The sequence below is a fragment of the Lepidothrix coronata genome, unplaced genomic scaffold (assembly GCF_001604755.1).
Source record: "Lepidothrix coronata isolate B3197 unplaced genomic scaffold, Lepidothrix_coronata-1.0 Scaffold36, whole genome shotgun sequence".
NCBI classification, from domain to species: domain Eukaryota; kingdom Metazoa; phylum Chordata; class Aves; order Passeriformes; family Pipridae; genus Lepidothrix; species Lepidothrix coronata.
Genome location: NW_016690216.1, coordinates 437,014 through 454,423, shown reverse-complemented (window position 1 = coordinate 454,423; position 17,410 = coordinate 437,014). Strand labels below are relative to the sequence as shown.

At 36.7% G+C, this 17,410-nt stretch overlaps 1 protein-coding gene across 7 annotated transcripts in view; it reads left to right on the top strand.

Moving 5' to 3' along the window:
* The window catches only part of PDE7A (phosphodiesterase 7A), a 78,585-nt gene extending 62,352 nt beyond the window's left edge, over positions 1 to 16,233 (top strand). For 6 of the 7 annotated variants that reach the window (XM_017812423.1, XM_017812420.1, XM_017812419.1 and 3 more), the window contains 10 exons: positions 1,451 to 1,602; positions 3,269 to 3,332; positions 5,185 to 5,280; positions 8,315 to 8,415; positions 10,639 to 10,770; positions 11,100 to 11,191; positions 11,834 to 11,978; positions 12,799 to 12,895; positions 13,865 to 13,945; positions 15,243 to 16,233. In XM_017812423.1, coding sequence (XP_017667912.1) covers positions 1,451 to 1,602; positions 3,269 to 3,332; positions 5,185 to 5,280; positions 8,315 to 8,415; positions 10,639 to 10,770; positions 11,100 to 11,191; positions 11,834 to 11,978; positions 12,799 to 12,895; positions 13,865 to 13,945; positions 15,243 to 15,454 — 1,172 coding nt within the window. In that variant the 3' untranslated portion in view covers positions 15,455 to 16,233. The remainder of the gene's footprint in view (positions 1 to 1,450; positions 1,603 to 3,268; positions 3,333 to 5,184; positions 5,281 to 8,314; positions 8,416 to 10,638; positions 10,771 to 11,099; positions 11,192 to 11,833; positions 11,979 to 12,798; positions 12,896 to 13,864; positions 13,946 to 15,242) is intronic. The other variant, XM_017812421.1, reaches the window with a different exon arrangement.
* The last annotated feature ends 1,177 nt before the right edge of the window (positions 16,234 to 17,410 follow it).

Sequence of the window (17,410 nt, the reverse complement as noted above, 5' to 3'; positions counted from 1 at the left end):
TGTTTCAGGCATGTCTGAAAGAATATTCCAGTTTTCTCAGTTTAATCTCTGTTAGCACAGGCTGTTCATGTGGAACACTGCTGCGTTTGATTAGATACTGTGTGTTTATCCCACTGTCAGTTCTGTTTAGAGGTGTTTTATTACTGTGGTTTGGAAATTGGTATATAAATGAGCTAACATAGAACAGAAAGTAAGTTGGAACTTCTGCAGGGAGAAGAATTTAAATGGATAAGATTTATTTTACATAGGATTAAGCTGCTGTCACTGGAAATTGCTACGGCTTTTAATTGAAGTTGTCAATAAGACTACAACTTCCCCTTTACAGCATTTTAGACTGACTTTTAAGAACAAAAGTTGTCACACTCACTTCACCAACTTCTAATATACCTTGTTCTTGGAAGAAGAGATCTGTACTATAGAGTTGAGCTCATGTTGGTTTTGAGGATCTGCATTTTTGGAGAAGAGCCTGTTTGCATTGACATCCTTAATACCTTCTTTTTTAATTTTTTTTTTTTTTTAGCGTAAGTCATTTCAGGCAGAATGAGTGAATATCAAGATTATTGACTCTTGGTTATAGAAAACTACCATTAGGGTGCTGCTGAAAAGAAAGTAAAGGCCAATTTTGGCCTTCAGTATTTCAAAATCAGAGTATCTGACTTGTTACAAAGAAATTGTAGCTATGCATAGTTTGATATTCAGGTTTCTCAAACACTTCAAGTATATCAAGTGGAATTGGACCTAAGCTAGCATCAGTCATTTGAATAAACAGTTAACCTAGTAAGTATAAAGCAAAACATTTGGATTAATATTTGAAAACAGGTTAAAATAATTTTCTGTTGTGTTTTCACTGTACCGGGAAAGGGATTTGCATATGCTGTGAAAATAAACGTGGTACTTGTTTGCCAGAAGAACGTAACTATCTGCAAAAGCACCAGAAGTACTTGAATGTGTTTAAAATTTTGCCAGTAGTAGAGCTAAGAGATTTTCTGAGCTTTAAAATCTGTGTAGAAGTTACTTGTATATGCTCAAAGCCTACTTGTATCTCCTGTATCAACATGCAGTTTCTGATATTCTCTTGCTGGTGTATGTATTTTATGTGATTTGTTAGAGAAACGGATACATGAGAGCAGTTTTCAAAAAATAATTTGTTTCAGTAGCTATGTGTTTTTAGACAATTTCCATAATGTTTCTGTCCTTTCAGTAACAGAGTTCCTTAAAAAGATATGTTGCAGCTGTGACTTAAATATTCGTTTTTCTTCACAGGGTGCTTACACGGAACACTTTTTTCTAAACCCTGGCTCTGTATTTATTATTAATAAAAATATCTGTATTTGTGGCTGAAATGTTTGATACCAAAAAAAAGCATTGGCTTTATACCAGACTTCCCTGAACACTCATCTTTTTGATAAAGGTTTTTTAGCGAGAGTGTTTATTTTCTTGTTTTTTGTAGCAAATTCTGAGATCGAAGTCTCTGTGTCTGCGAGAAATGTGAGAAGGTTGCTTAGTTTCCAGCGATACCTGAGATCTTCCCGTTTTTTCCGTGGTATCACTGTTCCAAATTCTTCAAACATTTTAGATGATGATTATAATGGACAAGCAAAGGTTGGTTCCTTGATCTTTATTTTTTTAAGTATGTTTTTTAAAATGCTTGCTAGTATATATAACTATATCACATGTTGAAAGTACAACAAATTCGAGTTTTAAGCATGTTTTTTTATATACGTATGTGTATGTATTTTTGTGTGTTAATATAGATATATCTTAATAGATTGCAACAAACTCCTTTAATGCCTACTAGTGTACTGGGATGATTTTTGTGGCTAGTGGTTTTTTTTCTTTCTTTCTTTTTTTTTGTCCTAGTAACTGGTGAATGAAGGGTGCACTCTAAAAAAATGAAGAAAGGAAAATGTATCCGTATATAAGAAATGTAGTGGAGCAATTTGGACAACTGTTTTCTTTGATTTTTAGTCTAACATGACTAAAGAACATCTGAAAGAGTGACTACCTACTACTGCAAACTCAGTAAAATGCAGTAGATTGTTTTCTCAGGACATGTTTATGCCAAACGGACTTTTTCTTTGGTAGGCAATTCTTCTAGAAAAGAAAACTGTGATAGCTATGTGCAGGGAAAACAGGTACTGGGAAGAGAGGTAGTGTTAAGAGAGCAGCTACCTGGATAAAAGACTAGTGTGTTGGGGACAAAGGATGGATAGTGCTGAAGGAGACTGAACAGGCAAAGATGATTCAGGTTATTCAAGATCCCAAAGGCTGTGTGTCACTGCATTTAGTGCTTTTTTATTTGTCATATTGACACAAAAAAGGAATATACTTACACAATGGACATATCCTAGCTGAACATGACCAGGCTGTGGTGTAGAAAAAAATCTGATAACCTGGAGGATGGATCTTAAAAATGTACATGTAATTTAATAGTGAAGAGAACTTGTTAATGCTCTTGTTTTCTCAGGTAGCAGAGTTTTAATGGCTAGTAGAGAAAAGCTAAAATGCTTTTTGCATAATTGGATTATAAAACAGCTCTACCAATCTAATGAGAATAGGAGAAGGCAGGAGTCTGTCGTAAAATGTGCTGGACAGGTATTTCTCATACAGGTAGGGGAGGCAGAGATTGGGATTACTGAACTCTGGTGAGGCCTCATGTGATGTTTGGTGTTCTTGCTGATCCCTTTTGCTGGAAGGACAGTTCATGTGAAGCTGCTGAGAAGACATGCTAGTTCAGTGAGGTGGAAAGTCAAAAGCTAGGTTTGTAAAGAATTTAAAATGCATTATGGCTCATATAATGGGTCAAATGCAAATGGCTCATATATCTAGTAAATCATCTAGATACTATTTCTCTTCTATAAGCAGGGAAAAGACAGAAAATGAGGTCAAAGACCACAGATTTATTTTCTAGTTCATTGAAAAACTGAAGTCTGAATGCAGTGTCTTTCTGTCATATTATTTCTGGTTTTAACCTAATTGTTTTAAATTGTATCTTATTTCTTTTGAGAACTTGACTAAAGGACGAAAGGAAAATCTCCAACCAGTTCTGTCAAGGCACTTCTCGGGTTTTTTCAGGTTTTTAATTTGTAAGATGTATTTTAAAGTTTTTCAGTTATCAGGCAAATTTAATTATTTTTTACTACTATTTTTTTTTGTATGTAGAAATCCTAAGACTTGATCTGTCTCTTAAATCTTAAATACTCCTCCGGGTTACAGGAAGATAGACATACGCTGATTAAAAGATGACAGCTTTTGTGTTTTCTTTCAGTGTATGCTGGAGAAGGTTGGAAATTGGAATTTTGATATTTTTCTGTTTGATAGACTGACAAATGGTGAGTTTACTTTTGCTATTTCATTTGTGTTTTATCTCCTAGCATAACTTAACTGTGGCACTTGTATTGCAGTATATGATTCACTAAAAAGCACAAATTTCATCAGGTAGTACTTTTTGGTTTAATAGTGTTTAATCTAAGTCCTAGTTTGCCTGGTCACTCCATTAAAATAATGATGCTGTCAGTGCTGATAATAATCATTGATTTGTAGAAGAGCCCCTTCATGTACTTTGTACTTTCTGTTCTCTTTCAGTAATTTGTAGTTGTAATTTGATATAAATTAACAAATCATTTTACTGTCTTAGACTTTTTTTTTCAGTTATGGGTTTGCTAGTAATTTATATGCTTGTGTCCAAAAGGTCATTTATATTGAACAAGTATTTTTCTGATAAATTTAAAGTTTGATAGTTCTATTGCTTTATAGTGCAATAAGAAGGCACGTTGGTGTGAATGCATTATAATTAGGACATGTAATAGAATACCTGGAGAATTAGGAGTTGAGGAGAGAGAAGCTGCTGTATGCACAGCTTACACAAAATAGAAAAAGGAAGAGAGCATCATGGTTAGTTTTGTGCGCCCATCACAAGTAGCAGTAGGAGCTACAGAAGTATTTGGTTAAAAAACTGCCAAAGTATTGTTTAATTTATGGACAGACAGAAAAGAGATCTGTAAAAGTGCTGAAAAGGAGGCGGGAGAGCTTCTGCAGTGGGTAGGGTGAATATTTATGTCATAATCACAGTGATGGAAGCTGGATTTTGAATAAAATGGAAGGAGGAGATAAGCAAGTCCAGCGCCACAGCGACGTTTGTGACAGTGTGGGAAGAGAATGAAGGGCAGCTCTTGCAGGTCTTACATCATATGGAGTAGGTAGCACAATTGCAATTAGAGTGTTTAAAGTTTTGCATCCTAATTAAGTAATTTTAGGAGGACATTTTGATCAGGCAGTCTTGTTCTTGAAAGTTTTTAAGGGAGAATGCTGTATATAAAACTACTGGATGAGCTGCCCTGAATGAACCTCTAAGAAACAAATTACCCAGTAGATGTTCCAAGAATTGCATAATTCATTGTGAGGAAGTGGCATGCACATGGGAATACATTAAGCCCAGTAATAAGCAAGGTTTAGCAGAAATTTTTGTCCTTTTGTACCTCAATTTCTGTCTATGCTAGGTTCTTTAATGCTAAATGAAGATTGTCAGCCATGACATTGTTTGCAGAGCAAAAATAATGGGCAAGCTATTTCAAATAAACATTTTGGGCTATTCTCTGTCTCTTGCAGTTTTACCTATTTTACCATTGCAAACGATTATAATGTAGCTGTGAGTAGGCGAAGGATATTGTAAGCTTGTAATAGTATGCGTTTCCTGCGTTTCGTAGAGTTCTGGGTAAAATAAGGAAAAGTTCAGCAAAATACATGACAAAAATGAGAGCATATTTACAGTGTGAGCTAATCAATGGTGTTGACTTTTCTCTTTGCCTGACCATTTTTGTATTTGGCTTTCAGCTGTCTGTTTGTGATATGTTGCATAAAGTTACTTATAAGGTTGAATGCCATTGTAATGGGTTTGCATGTTGAAACCTGTTGATTTTTTAGTGTTCAGTAACATTTTCCTCCTATCAGTTGACAGTGGAGAGTTGGTGAATTTATTATCATTAATCAAAACCCCTGGTTATTACTAGAAACAGCTAATGGAATCTTGTCATGCAGTAAGATTTAAAAACTTATCATAAATTGGTGTAGAAAAATTTGCTTGTATAATTTTTGTGACCAATTTGTTTGAAATAATACATTTCTTATGAAAGAGTCGCTGATTTCATGGCTTCCAATGAATTAGTATTTTCATCTTATTTTTAGGAAACAGTCTAGTCAGCTTAACCTTTCATCTGTTTAATCTTCATGGACTAATTGAACACTTCCAATTAGATACGATGAAACTTCGTAGATTTTTGGGTAAATACAGTTTTTTATTATGATGAATATTGCTGCTTTTTTATACCTTAACTGAAGTGCTGGTTGTAGTTTAGCAGTAAGGTTTGAAGAGTATTAATGCAGTCCAGATCGTGCAGTGATTTAAATTATATTGATTGAGACGATCTCTCAAAGTTTCTATGAGTACAGAACTTTCTGTGTTAAATCCAAACAAGTATTAACAAGTGTAGTAGTTTCATAGCTGATGTTGTATTCCATTTATTAAATCTAAATAATCAGAAATATATGTGACATTGTGTGACATTTGTATTGAGAAGGGGCAGACAGCTCCTTTCTTTTAATATTCAGTTCTGCATTGATCTTTGCTTCCCAGTGATATAGTTTCCTAACTGTATGGAATATGTAAGCTTGGCTGGATTTGCTGGTGCCAGTTTTATGGCTTGCTCAAACTCTTCTACAAGTAAGCACTGTACTGTGGGCATAGTTTTTCCCTAAGCAGAGTGCAGGACAATTTTACTTGAACATTTGGGCCTGCAGCACTGAAATACTTTGATGGAAAGAACTGTAAATACAACGTGGAATATTCAAACCAAGAAGTACATTCACTCAACAGCTGAATGAGCTGTCTTTCTGCATCCCAATGCCATAGACAGGCACTGGTGTACAACATCTTTCCATTGGTTTTTCTGTGACAGTCAGTACCTTTAATTTTGTGAAGTGGGAATGATTTTTTTAACTGAACAGGAGAAACAAGTTTCTGGTCTGTTTTAGCAGGCTTTCACAGTTCCAGAGAAAACGATTCTGTGGTTACAAAGTTTGTCATTTAACAGAGGAGAAATCACATTTGGAAGGCTTTTCTCCCCTTTCAAATAAGGGAATGTTTTTGTTTTCATAATTTAGTTCTCTTTCAGCTTAAAAAAAAAAAAAGATTAGTTCTGTCTTGCATTTCACGTTGCTTCAAAGTGGACTCAATTCCTTCCAGTTTCAGAAGTGTAAATTGGCCAACCTTAATGACTGATATATTGAAATGTGAAGAAAATTATTATAGAAATCCAGTCTTAGACTGCTTGAGTTGTAACTGAGTGTGGTTTGTCTTTCTCATCTTGCTTATCTTCTGGTTAGTTGAGATTTAGCAAATCATAGTACTTGAAATGAAAGACTCGTTAGGAATTAGTTAGCTGGTTATCAAAAGATAACTAATAGTTTTAACTACATATGGTTACTCAAAGTCATAAGTCACTAAAATGAGATTAGACTTGGAAGAAGGCAAAATTTTATTCTAATTTTGAAAGTCACCACCTTTCCCTTTTGTTAATGCCTTCTACTTAATGTCACTGAGAAGAACATTTCTTATGTCTGTCCTAGTACATCTGTCAAATCAAGGAACTTTTCTTCCAAATGCAGCTTTCAGCATGAACACAGTTCATTCTTTTCTTTTGCTCCCTGTTGTACTCCAGTCCACAGCAATCTGAAGATCAGATTCTGGAAGACTAGGACAGCACAAGTGGTCCATAGTACCATATAAAATTCACTTTATTTGGGAATTTACTGGAATCTTTTTAAGTAGAAAAAACTGGTTTTAGTTCTCATCTCAGTAAGATCTCAACATTTTATTTTTGTATATATATACATATATATGTTTATACACATACATAGTCTTTCAGTGATTACCAAAGGTTACTTGGAGATCTACATCCTCCTACTGTTGTTTTCAAGTTCTTATTCCAAACCTGAACAGGGGGAGAGAAAATATGATCTACTCTATTCCTGAAAACATAGAGTGATTGTGCTATTCTAGTTCAGACAAACCATGATCAAAATTTTGACCTAGGTCTGCTTTATTAAATAAGTTAGAAAAATTGTAAACTTCAGGTAGCTTGTAAAGCCACAAAAAAATTAAGGACATCTGCATTCGTGCACTTGATGTGAGGAACAGGTGGGAGAGAGTTCTACTGCAGGTTGATAGAGCTCAAAGACATTTATTTTCATCATCTTTATATGAGCTGTCAGGTATGCATTGAGTAGTTTAGAGGTTATGTGATGGTTACAGTATTTTGACTTTTCATGAACCACAGCTCTTCACAAATACCACGTCAGTAATGCTGTAACATTGCAATCACAATTACATGGACCGTTTTGGCTTGGCAACTGAGTAGAAAAAGAGGTTGTAGGCATGTTTGTTTGATGGGACTGACTGATTGTAGTCAGCCAGGAAAATATTCTTCTAGGTTTGCTTGAAAGAACTAATGTGTTGTATCAGGCCAAACCTTAGAATGCAGTTTGATTGTTGTATTTCAGATCTTTTTCCCCTCCATCCTTTTTAACATTATAGTTCTTTCATTCCATGTACTTGACCTAATGTTGATGCCCTTTAAAGAATTCTACCTATACTGTTCGAAGACATCGAGGAAAATGAATGAGAGAGGAGAAAAGCAAGGAAGAAGTTAAATAGGGAATATTGAATCTAGGAGTAGTTAGTCAGACCATCATCTAAAGGAGATTCTTTTCTAATTTGCATGTAGGCTTAAATTGTCCTGAGTGAGGTATAAGATGCCTATAAAAGCATAGAGGTGGCTTTCCATGACCACTTTCCTGAATGGGAAAGAAAAGCACTTCATATGACAGAAATGCAGTGCCTAATTCCTCTGATTCTGTCTGTTTTCAAGGCCTGATATGGGATCCTCCTGATGCTTTGGTAAACAGCATCATCATTTTGTATTCAGGATTGCCTCATGGTTTGGACAGTCTAGATTATCAAAGGGAGTCTTCTCTGGGAAGGTCTCAGAGTCTCTCAGATTATTTACTGATTTCAAGTTGTTTAATTTTGCTCTGAGATGACTTCACATGTGGTTGATTTCCTTTAGAAAATACTATTTCTTCACATAGAAATGGTATACCTGTGTTGTGGTTCAGCTGATGATTTACTGACTGTGATGTTTTCATGTGAATGTGATTTGGGATATTGCTTATTTCTGTGCCTAGTAATGGAATATAAAATATTACTTTAAAAAACTGTTATTTTATTTAAATTTGGATATATGTTATTTTCCTGCAGTTATGGTTCAAGAAGATTATCACAGTCAAAACCCTTATCATAATGCAGTTCATGCTGCTGATGTGACTCAGGCCATGCACTGTTACTTAAAAGAGCCCAAGGTAAGGGAGTGTTCTCACTTTCATATCATGTGTATGTACAGAAATATGTGCATTTGTGTGTGTGCATATGAGTGTATTGTGTGTGCATATCACAGAATCATTTAGGTTGGAAAAGGCCTCTGAGATTGAGTCCAACCTATGACCCAACAGCACCATGTCAACTAGACCATGGCACAAGGTGCCACAGCCAGTCTTCTCTTGAACACCTCCAGGGACGGTGGCTCCACCACCTTCCTGGGCAGCCCATTCCAATGCTTAAAAACTCTTTCTGTGAAGAAATTGTCCAGTGTCCTCATGTCCAACCTGAACCTCCTCTGATGCAGCTTGAAGCTGTGTCCTCTCATCCTATCACTAGTTGCCTGGCAGAGGCTGACCCTTGCTTGGCTACGACATCCTTACAGGTAGCTGTAGAGAGTGATAAGCTCATGTATCTATATATATGTATACGTACATGCATACGTATGTGTATATGTATATATACTTTTTGTTAAAAGTAAAGAAACCTAAGAACCCAACAAGACACAGTTTTGAACTCTCTATTGCTCTCTCTGTTGCTGAGGTTGTGGGTTCACACTTAGCAATGTGCTTTTCTTTTTTCCCCTCTTCTGAGCTGACACTTTTTTGTGTGATTTCACATTGGACCAGAGTAGGGAATTGAGGTTGGAGCTGTTTAACATAGTGCTGTTCCCCAAGACATTTGCATAGAATTGTAGCCTGAGTCAGAGCTGGCAATAATAAACTTGTGTATTTATCATTTGGGGTGGGGTTTTTCCCCCAGAAACTACTGTTACCCTTGCTTTGCTCATCTTTGATGTCACTGAATAGGATGCTTCTGCTAGAGGCAGTTGGTAACATTACATTAGGACTTCTCTTTGGCCTTTCTTTTTAAGAAATGGCAGAGTTACAGACATTAAGGAGCTGAGCTGGTTGAGTGTTTGTTCCTCCCTGCTTGGACTGCTGTCAGGCTGCTCTGAGTGATTGGACAATTTTAGGACTAAATCCTATTCTTCTGTATTAAATTGAAAACTGCAGTGCTTTATGGCCAGGTGAGGCACGTTATCTACCTTGATGCAGATTATCACCGGTCTGGTATTCTCTTGAATAGCATAGCTCCTTATTCTGCTTCTGAAGTAAAACCAAGTAAGTTCTGGCTCCCTCGATGTTTTTCAGGGGCTCTTTGCCCACTCCTCCCACTCAGTTTCTCAGTGCTGCTCTCAGATGCAGTGAGAGCAGTGAGCCAAATCAGAGCTGATACATGATGAGCTTTTTTATGGCATGCAGTTTGGAAGCTCTGAGCATTTTTTATTTAATACTCATGATGGAAGTTTTGTGATGCTTTAGATACAAGTATAGACTTTGTATTTTTAGTAACATATACAGCTACAGATTCTGTTGCACCAGAGTGCTTTGTAAACCTGTGAGGCATGATAGATGGCAAATGCAACAGGGAATACAAACTTCTGTCCACGCAGGGTGTTTGCTGCATTTTACCTTTGTATGGGCAGAATTATCCTCTCTGTTTTAGTGTAAGCTAGACTTTCTGACTAAGTCTAACTCACAAACCTCCCAATCGTAAGTAGTAACAGCTATGAGCAGTGAAAGTAAGTCTGTGCAGGTGAATGCTGAGTTAATTGACATACACATACTTCTTGGAAATATTTATTTGTGACAGAATTTCCTCCTTTGTTTCTGGCCCCACTAGACTTTTAAATGTAATTTCGCATAAGAGTAGAAATCCATTCTGAACAGTTCTAAAGTCTTCCAGAGCATTGATTTCTTCCCTTTAAGAGGAAGGGTTTTTTATGCTTTCTAAAATATAGTATGTATTTAAAGCAGAATTGACACATACAGATGGACTCGGTAAATGACAGGGAGAGCTAATTTTAAGAATTTGCTGCTTTTATGGGATCTGATTAGGAATAGTACTTCATTACCAGACAGAAAGTAGGATTTTGTGTGCCAGTGTTAATTTCAAGACTGAACCTTCTCATTCAGAAAGAATAATGCTTAAACCATTGTTGAAATTTTGTAGCTTTGAGTGGGACTGTGCTAAGTCCCACTGTGCAATACTGTGCAAAGTCAGTGGAATATTAGTTTTACATCTTCAAAATTTTCTCTGAATTTCTGTTGGCTGTTAATTACTAAAAACCAAAAATGCAACACTCGTGCACTTTCTCTAGGGGTATACTTGCATTACTAACATTTATTGGTTTTGCCTTGCAGCTTTCCAAATCTTTAACTCCGTGGGATGTTCTGCTCAGTTTAATAGCAGCTGCCACACATGACTTGGATCACCCAGGCGTTAACCAACCTTTCCTAATTAAAACAAACCATTATTTAGCGACTTTATATAAGGTAAGAACAGAATCAGTTGTTTTGTTAAAGCCTGGTTTGGAGAATGCTTGAGTAGTACAGAAAAAAGAGTATAAATTGTGATGTGTTTAGCTAGTGGTAGGTTTGAATCCAGACATTGTTTCCATGCCACTGTGATAAAAAAATGTGCAAATTAACAGCATATTTGAGGTTTGTGAGTTTTAACCTCTTTGGGGAAAAAAAAAAAGAAGGAAGAAATAAAAACACCAACTCCAAAACACAGCAAAACTTTCTGGTCTGCTCTTGGTATGCAGCTCTCAGTTTAAGAAAAAGGCATTGACTGATAGGTGTTATTCCCTTTTAATTCGCAGAATACCTCAGTATTAGAGAACCATCACTGGAGATCGGCAGTGGGGTTGCTGAGAGAGTCTGGTTTATTTGCACATATGTCATTAGAAAACAGGTATGTTTATACCAAAGAGTATACATTACTTTAAGACGTAAGCAAGCTGTCACTTAAGTAAGACAGCCTTGCAAAACAAGATGAATTATTGCATGGCAGTTTTGAATACAAAATGTAGATGATGATCTATTTTAAGAATTCCTGGATACTCTGCTGGTGGAGTAGAGCAGTTCGTGGTGCAACGTGATATCCGGAAAATAACATTTACTGTGAGCACATTGAAGAAGTGTATTCATGTAGACAAGCACCTGTTCAGATTAAACTTGGCAGCCTTTTCTTGTTCTGCCACCACAACTGTAGTTTAAAATAGACCCTCTTCACCTACTCTAACAAGAAACAATCCTGAAACAATTAGTTTGTGCATTTTTAAGAACAAAAAAAAGGGAGGGGTGGGGAGAAAAGAAGGTAAAAGCTGTTTTGAAATCTTCTTGAAAGCCACCAGTGAAGTGTCCTGGTGTTTCTGTGGATGTTGTAAGACTTTTTCAGCAAAAGAAAACAAACAAACAAACAAAATAGTTCAGTGAAAATGCTGATTATAAAGCTTGTATTTGTATAATAAATATGATAAAAAGACATCTCAATCTTGTGATGAATGTTGTTCTTAATTGTTATGCTTTGAATGTTTGGTATCACTAATTTCAGGCAGCTGATGGAAAGCCAGATAGGCGATCTCATTCTTGCCACAGACATCAGTCAGCAAAACGAGTATCTGTCCATGTTTCGATCCCATTTGGATAGAGGAGACCTATGTTTGGAGAATGCAAACCATCGGCACTTCATTTTACAGGTGATCTTTTTGGGAATATTTTTGAAAACATCATTTTAGAGTAAAAACAATTTACTTAAAAATGCTAAATACTACTTCTGCCAGGCTTTCTCCTCCTTTCAAAAGCAGAACTATCTTCTAGTCATTCAATTCCCTTCCCCAGCACTTCTCCCAAGTGATGGTGAGTGTTGGTAAGTCTCATAACTTAAAGCTACTAAAGCAAGGAGAGGTGTTTTTCCAAGAGAGGGTTTAGCTTTTCTAACAACTCCATAGCAACCTCAGAATTTGAAATGCTTTGTCAGAACATTTTTTGGGAAAGGAAAGCACTACTGTTGTGAATCAGTTTGCAGCTGTGCTAGTGAGCTTTAACAAACTTTAAAAACAAAACCCTTGAAATTATTTTTAGATTTGTAGACATTTTCTTATTAGGTTCATATTGTGGACTATAAAAAAACTTAAACAAACAGATGAGGAGTTCTGTCTTGTGCAAACCATTGCTAAAAATATGAGCTTCAGAGCCAGAAATGGAAAATACTGTTTGCTTACTTTGATGTTTCTTTTTTCTGAATTTTTTTTTTGCTCCTGTACCAGCGAATATACTAAATATAGTGCCCCTGAAATACTTTGACTTGCCTGAATTTCCATATTACTCAGGGATGATCATGAGATCTGATAGTTCCCTGAGTGTTTTTTAAATATTTTGGAAGCTAAGTTTGGAGCGCAGATCTTAGGTAGGTTTGTTATTCAGAAAAGTTAAAATAATCTGCTGTAAGGAAACAAATAATTACAGGTGCTTCTGTTGAAGGGAAAGATGGTCTAACACTGTGTGTTAACTTGTTAGATGGCTTTGAAGTGTGCGGATATTTGTAACCCCTGTCGGACGTGGGAGCTGAGCAAGCAGTGGAGTGAGAAAGTAACAGAGGAGTTCTTCCATCAAGGTAAGAGTAGAATTATCTGTTAGTATACCATGTATTTATAGCGTGGAAAGAGCATCATGAGTCCTAGTCCATTTATATTTAGGACTAACGGAGATGTACAGTGCAGTATGGGATTTTTTTCCTTTCATGGGTCGTACTTCTTGCAAAAGGTCGGAATTACTAAAGCTCATTGAAGAATCTGCTTAGAAACTGAACCTAGAATGGCTGGTGCAACCTGAAAGGTGCTTCAGATAAGGAATTATGGCTGCTTTAAATTTACCTAGTGGCTTCAGTAAATTATGAAATATGTTCATCATGTGTCTTCAGTATTTAAACTTGAGCTGTGAGGCCTGTTGGTAAGCAGGTGAGAGCCAAGGAGGTTTTTAGTTACCATGCAGTTACGACTACTTATATAAGCAGTTAATAAAGCTTGTAATTAACAAATGGAGTGAATTTCCTCCATTATTATTAAATTTTAATAATAAAACTAAGGCTAGTTGAGCTGACTTGAGACCTGCTAATTTGCACATGGATATGATAAATGGGGAACAGACTGCTTTATTTGCTGTTATCCACATGAGGCTTAATCTTTGGTAAAGGTGATGGGGAGGCAGAACCACAAATTGTCTTTGGCCAGAAATTTCTGAACGCTGAGCTATTCTCTTCTATATTACTAAGGAGGGATTTTAATTTGTCATTTCTGTGACAGTCTAGGAAGCTTTGTGAGGAAGAGGATGTTAATCCTTCAGTAAACTAGTGGTTCTATGTTTTTTAATTAGTGTTTGATGAAAAATAGTATTTAAATACAGTATTTATAAATACTGTTAGTCTCACTGACAGATCTACTTGGATTTTTTTGGAGATGGGGAGAGAAGTAAATGCATTCTACCATCTGCAAGACACCATCCTGGCAGAGCTCACTTCTTTTGGTGTTTGATTTGAGTCTGGACCATATGACTTAACGGTTGTATTATACTTTTGTTTCTTTAGGTGATATTGAAAAAAAATATCACTTGGGTGTGAGTCCACTTTGTGACCGACAGACAGAAACTATTGCCAACATCCAGATTGGTAACTACAGTTCAGTTTTTTTCAGTAGATTTCTTTAGGATGCAATTTGAACAAAGGACCTTTTGGGTACATTTGCTAGAGGCTGTACCTGCTCTGTGTGTGTGTGGCAGCACTTCATAACAAAGAGCACTTTTATTTCAATTTGCTGTATAAGACTTCTGGCTTGAACTGTTTACAAGAGGTACTGCACTGACAGTCTTGGAGACCTGAGCCCCTCTGTTCCCTTACAGAACAGGTACAGCATGGGAGGCAGCTGTCTGACTTCTCCCTGAACTGCTGCTGCCCAGAACTTTCCTGGTCTGAAGTGGCTATTTTGGGAAGAGGAGGGTTCCTTCCCCTTGCTGTGTGGTCTCGGGTGCCTTTTGCAGTGAGATTGCCACAATAGGGCTCTAGCTCGCTGGGTTTAGCTTTCTGGAATGTCAGCATTTCCTTTAAATGCAACCTTTAAAGAGGGTGGTGGACAGAGATTTGATGGAGAATGGTGAATAGCCATTATATTAATAGTTTTTGCTAAATTCAATTTAAAACAGTAAAATGTCCTCTTATTTTAATAAAAGTAGGTTGAATGGGACTCAGTTAAAAGCACAGTAAAGAAAAGAATAAATTTGACCACAAACACAGTATTAATTATGCTTTAAATTGACACAAAAGCTGATGTGTTCAATAAGATGCACTGGTTTAATTTAGAATGTTAGGAAAACATACATTTCCATAATTGACAGATTCAGTTTTGGTCATCTTACCCTTGAGTTTTTGGTTCATGGAAGTAGACAGTGCACATAAGAGAACATGTGCCTATGCACAAAGTTGTATATAAACACACAAACAAGTATATAAATGTGTGTTAATGTTTTGTGGCCTTGTTTAAAAAATTTCTAGAATTTATATTTTAAAATACTTTTAGCTGGCGTAATATTGTGAAAGTAATATATTCTTTTTTCCCCCCTGTGTAGTATAGTTCAGACTGTCTGTGAGGTAATTCATTATAAAATTCCCCCATGTTCCTCAATATTTTCCTTTATTTGGTCATTGATGTGAAAGAAAGAGAGTTAATTTGTAATCCAGTGTACTGCTGCTGTTCTGACTGATTAGTAAAATCTTTTATATTTTGAGAGATTATTTTGTACAGATGCCCTAAATATTGAAATGGATTTTTAAATGCACATTGGAGAACAGTAGTTTGACAGATTTAAATTTTGCTATTAAATTCTATTTAAAATATTTAGGTTGAGGATTTTAATTTTTCTCTGGGTTTGTTTTCTGGTTTTCATTTGTCTCTGTTTGCTTGTTTTTGAAGGTTTTATGACCTACTTAGTGGAACCTCTGTTTGGGGAATGGGCCCGGTTTTCCAACACCAGGCTGTCACAGACAATGCTTGGCCACCTGGGACTGAACAAGGCAAGCTGGAAGGGAGTGCAGAGGGAACAGTCTGGCAGTGGTGACGATGTTGACCCTACTTTTGAGGAAATGGACTCAGACATATTACCTCAGGAACCTCGATTGTCCTGACCTCAGTCCTCATGACAAAACTGCCTCTTCTATTGGTATCTGCACGGTTGGATTAAAGGAGATACGTGCCAGCCCAAGGTTTTAGTGAAATGGTAAAATGATGCCAGCATTATTTATTTCCAAGTTTTCCTTTGACACAGACCATTTGAACCAGAATTTTTTTAAGCCGCAAGATTTGAACATAGAGCAATATGCACCCACCTCAGCTGGTTTTCGTTCGGAACCTTGAATATGCAAAGCACAGCAGTGACTGAGCCTTGGAGCAACAGGACGAAAGCTTCATTGTGCCACACATGGCTTGGGTTTTTTGGTGAAATTTGGAATACGGTCTTCAAATCTAAAACTTGAGACGGATTGTTCCACTCCCTTGGAATTTAGCAAGACTTGCATAAATGTGTTCAAAGCATACCTTCCACTCAGTCCCTGTTTTAATACGGAAATGTGAAGTGCCCATCCTCTGCTGCCTCTGGCAAGACTTGATGTTTACAAATGTACTCTGAAACTGTCGGTTCTAGACTAAACCTTTGCGCATGGCTGTGAAGGAACCACTAACTTCAGTTTTTTGCTTTTTTAAAAGAAAAAGATCAAATCTGAGACTGCAGCTCTCTTTTCTTTGGATGCCAGAAAAGCCTCCCATTTGCCATAATTTTGTTTGTGCACTGGGAGCTGAGCATTCATCATAGAGCACAGCCAAGCTTTACTCCAGTGCTATATGGGAATGCAATTTTTTAACAGCAACAAAACACTTCTGAATCTGGGAAGGGCGGGGTGGGGGTGGGGGGAAGCGTCTGAACTGCATTGCGATTCTGCAGTGGGAACATCGCATGTTGTTCTCACTATTGTACACTTGAACTGCACATGCAAGAAAAAGGTGGAATGTCTAAACACCATAATCAGCTCAGGGTATTTGCCAATCTGAAATAAAGTGGGATGGGAAGCGTGTCCTTCAGAACAAGGGTACAAATGCCCCTTTCGCTGCAGCGTGTGTGTATGTGTGGGTGTGTGAGTACGTTTGGGACGGGGAGGGCGGGAGGGCTCGGGGAAGGGTTTGAACGGCAACATTGTTTTCTTTTATTTTTTTTAATTTATTCTTTTAGAATGTGACAATTTCATGAACAGCCACACTGGGGAGGAAACTGTAACAAATTGCTACAGATGCCTTAAACTATGCACAAAGCTAAGTGACCAAATTTGTTTTTGATTTGAAAAAAAATAATAAAAAAAAGTGCATTGTTTACGTATTCCTCCCTCTACTGAAACATTACCCACTGATGGGTTTTTGATGGGAAAAGGAGAAAATGTTTTTTAGGACAAAATTAAAGGACTAATTTTAAACTTAAAACATTCCATTTTTGTAATTTGTTTTACATTGTTTTAAGTACAGTAAGCACAACTGTAATCTAGTTTGAGAAACTGGTGCTTTCTTTTAGTTCATTTGTATTTCCCTGTTATTATTGTAAAAGACTGTTTATTAATTCTGTTTACAGTTTGTTGCAACAGCCATTTTTGGGAGAGAGCTTCAGCGTAAAGCCATTTGTAAAGGCTTTGCCATATTCATTTTAATATGTGCCTGTTGCTGTTAACTTTTAATTAATAAAACAAAATCTTTTCACATTATGCTCCTGTACATTTAAGTTACGACTGAGTCCAGCGTTGTGGAAAGGTACCTAAGGTTGCAGTCAGCTTCCACTGTAAAACTAAGCCAACTTTTGGATTTGAAAATACTAGTCCTCATTTGCCAAAATTTATTGCCTCTTGAAGCTTGGCCTTTTACTGTTTGAAAAGCAAATCCTGACTTACCTGATTGTTTCCCTTCTAAAATTGTTTATTCTTTCATGTTCCCTGAAGTAGTATCATTAATCTCAAAGTGGCCATGTTTAAAGAAATAAATTTCTAGTGAAACCATTCTGTTGAACCTGCGTGCACTTCCTTCCTTCGCTGTCAGTGCAAGTTCTT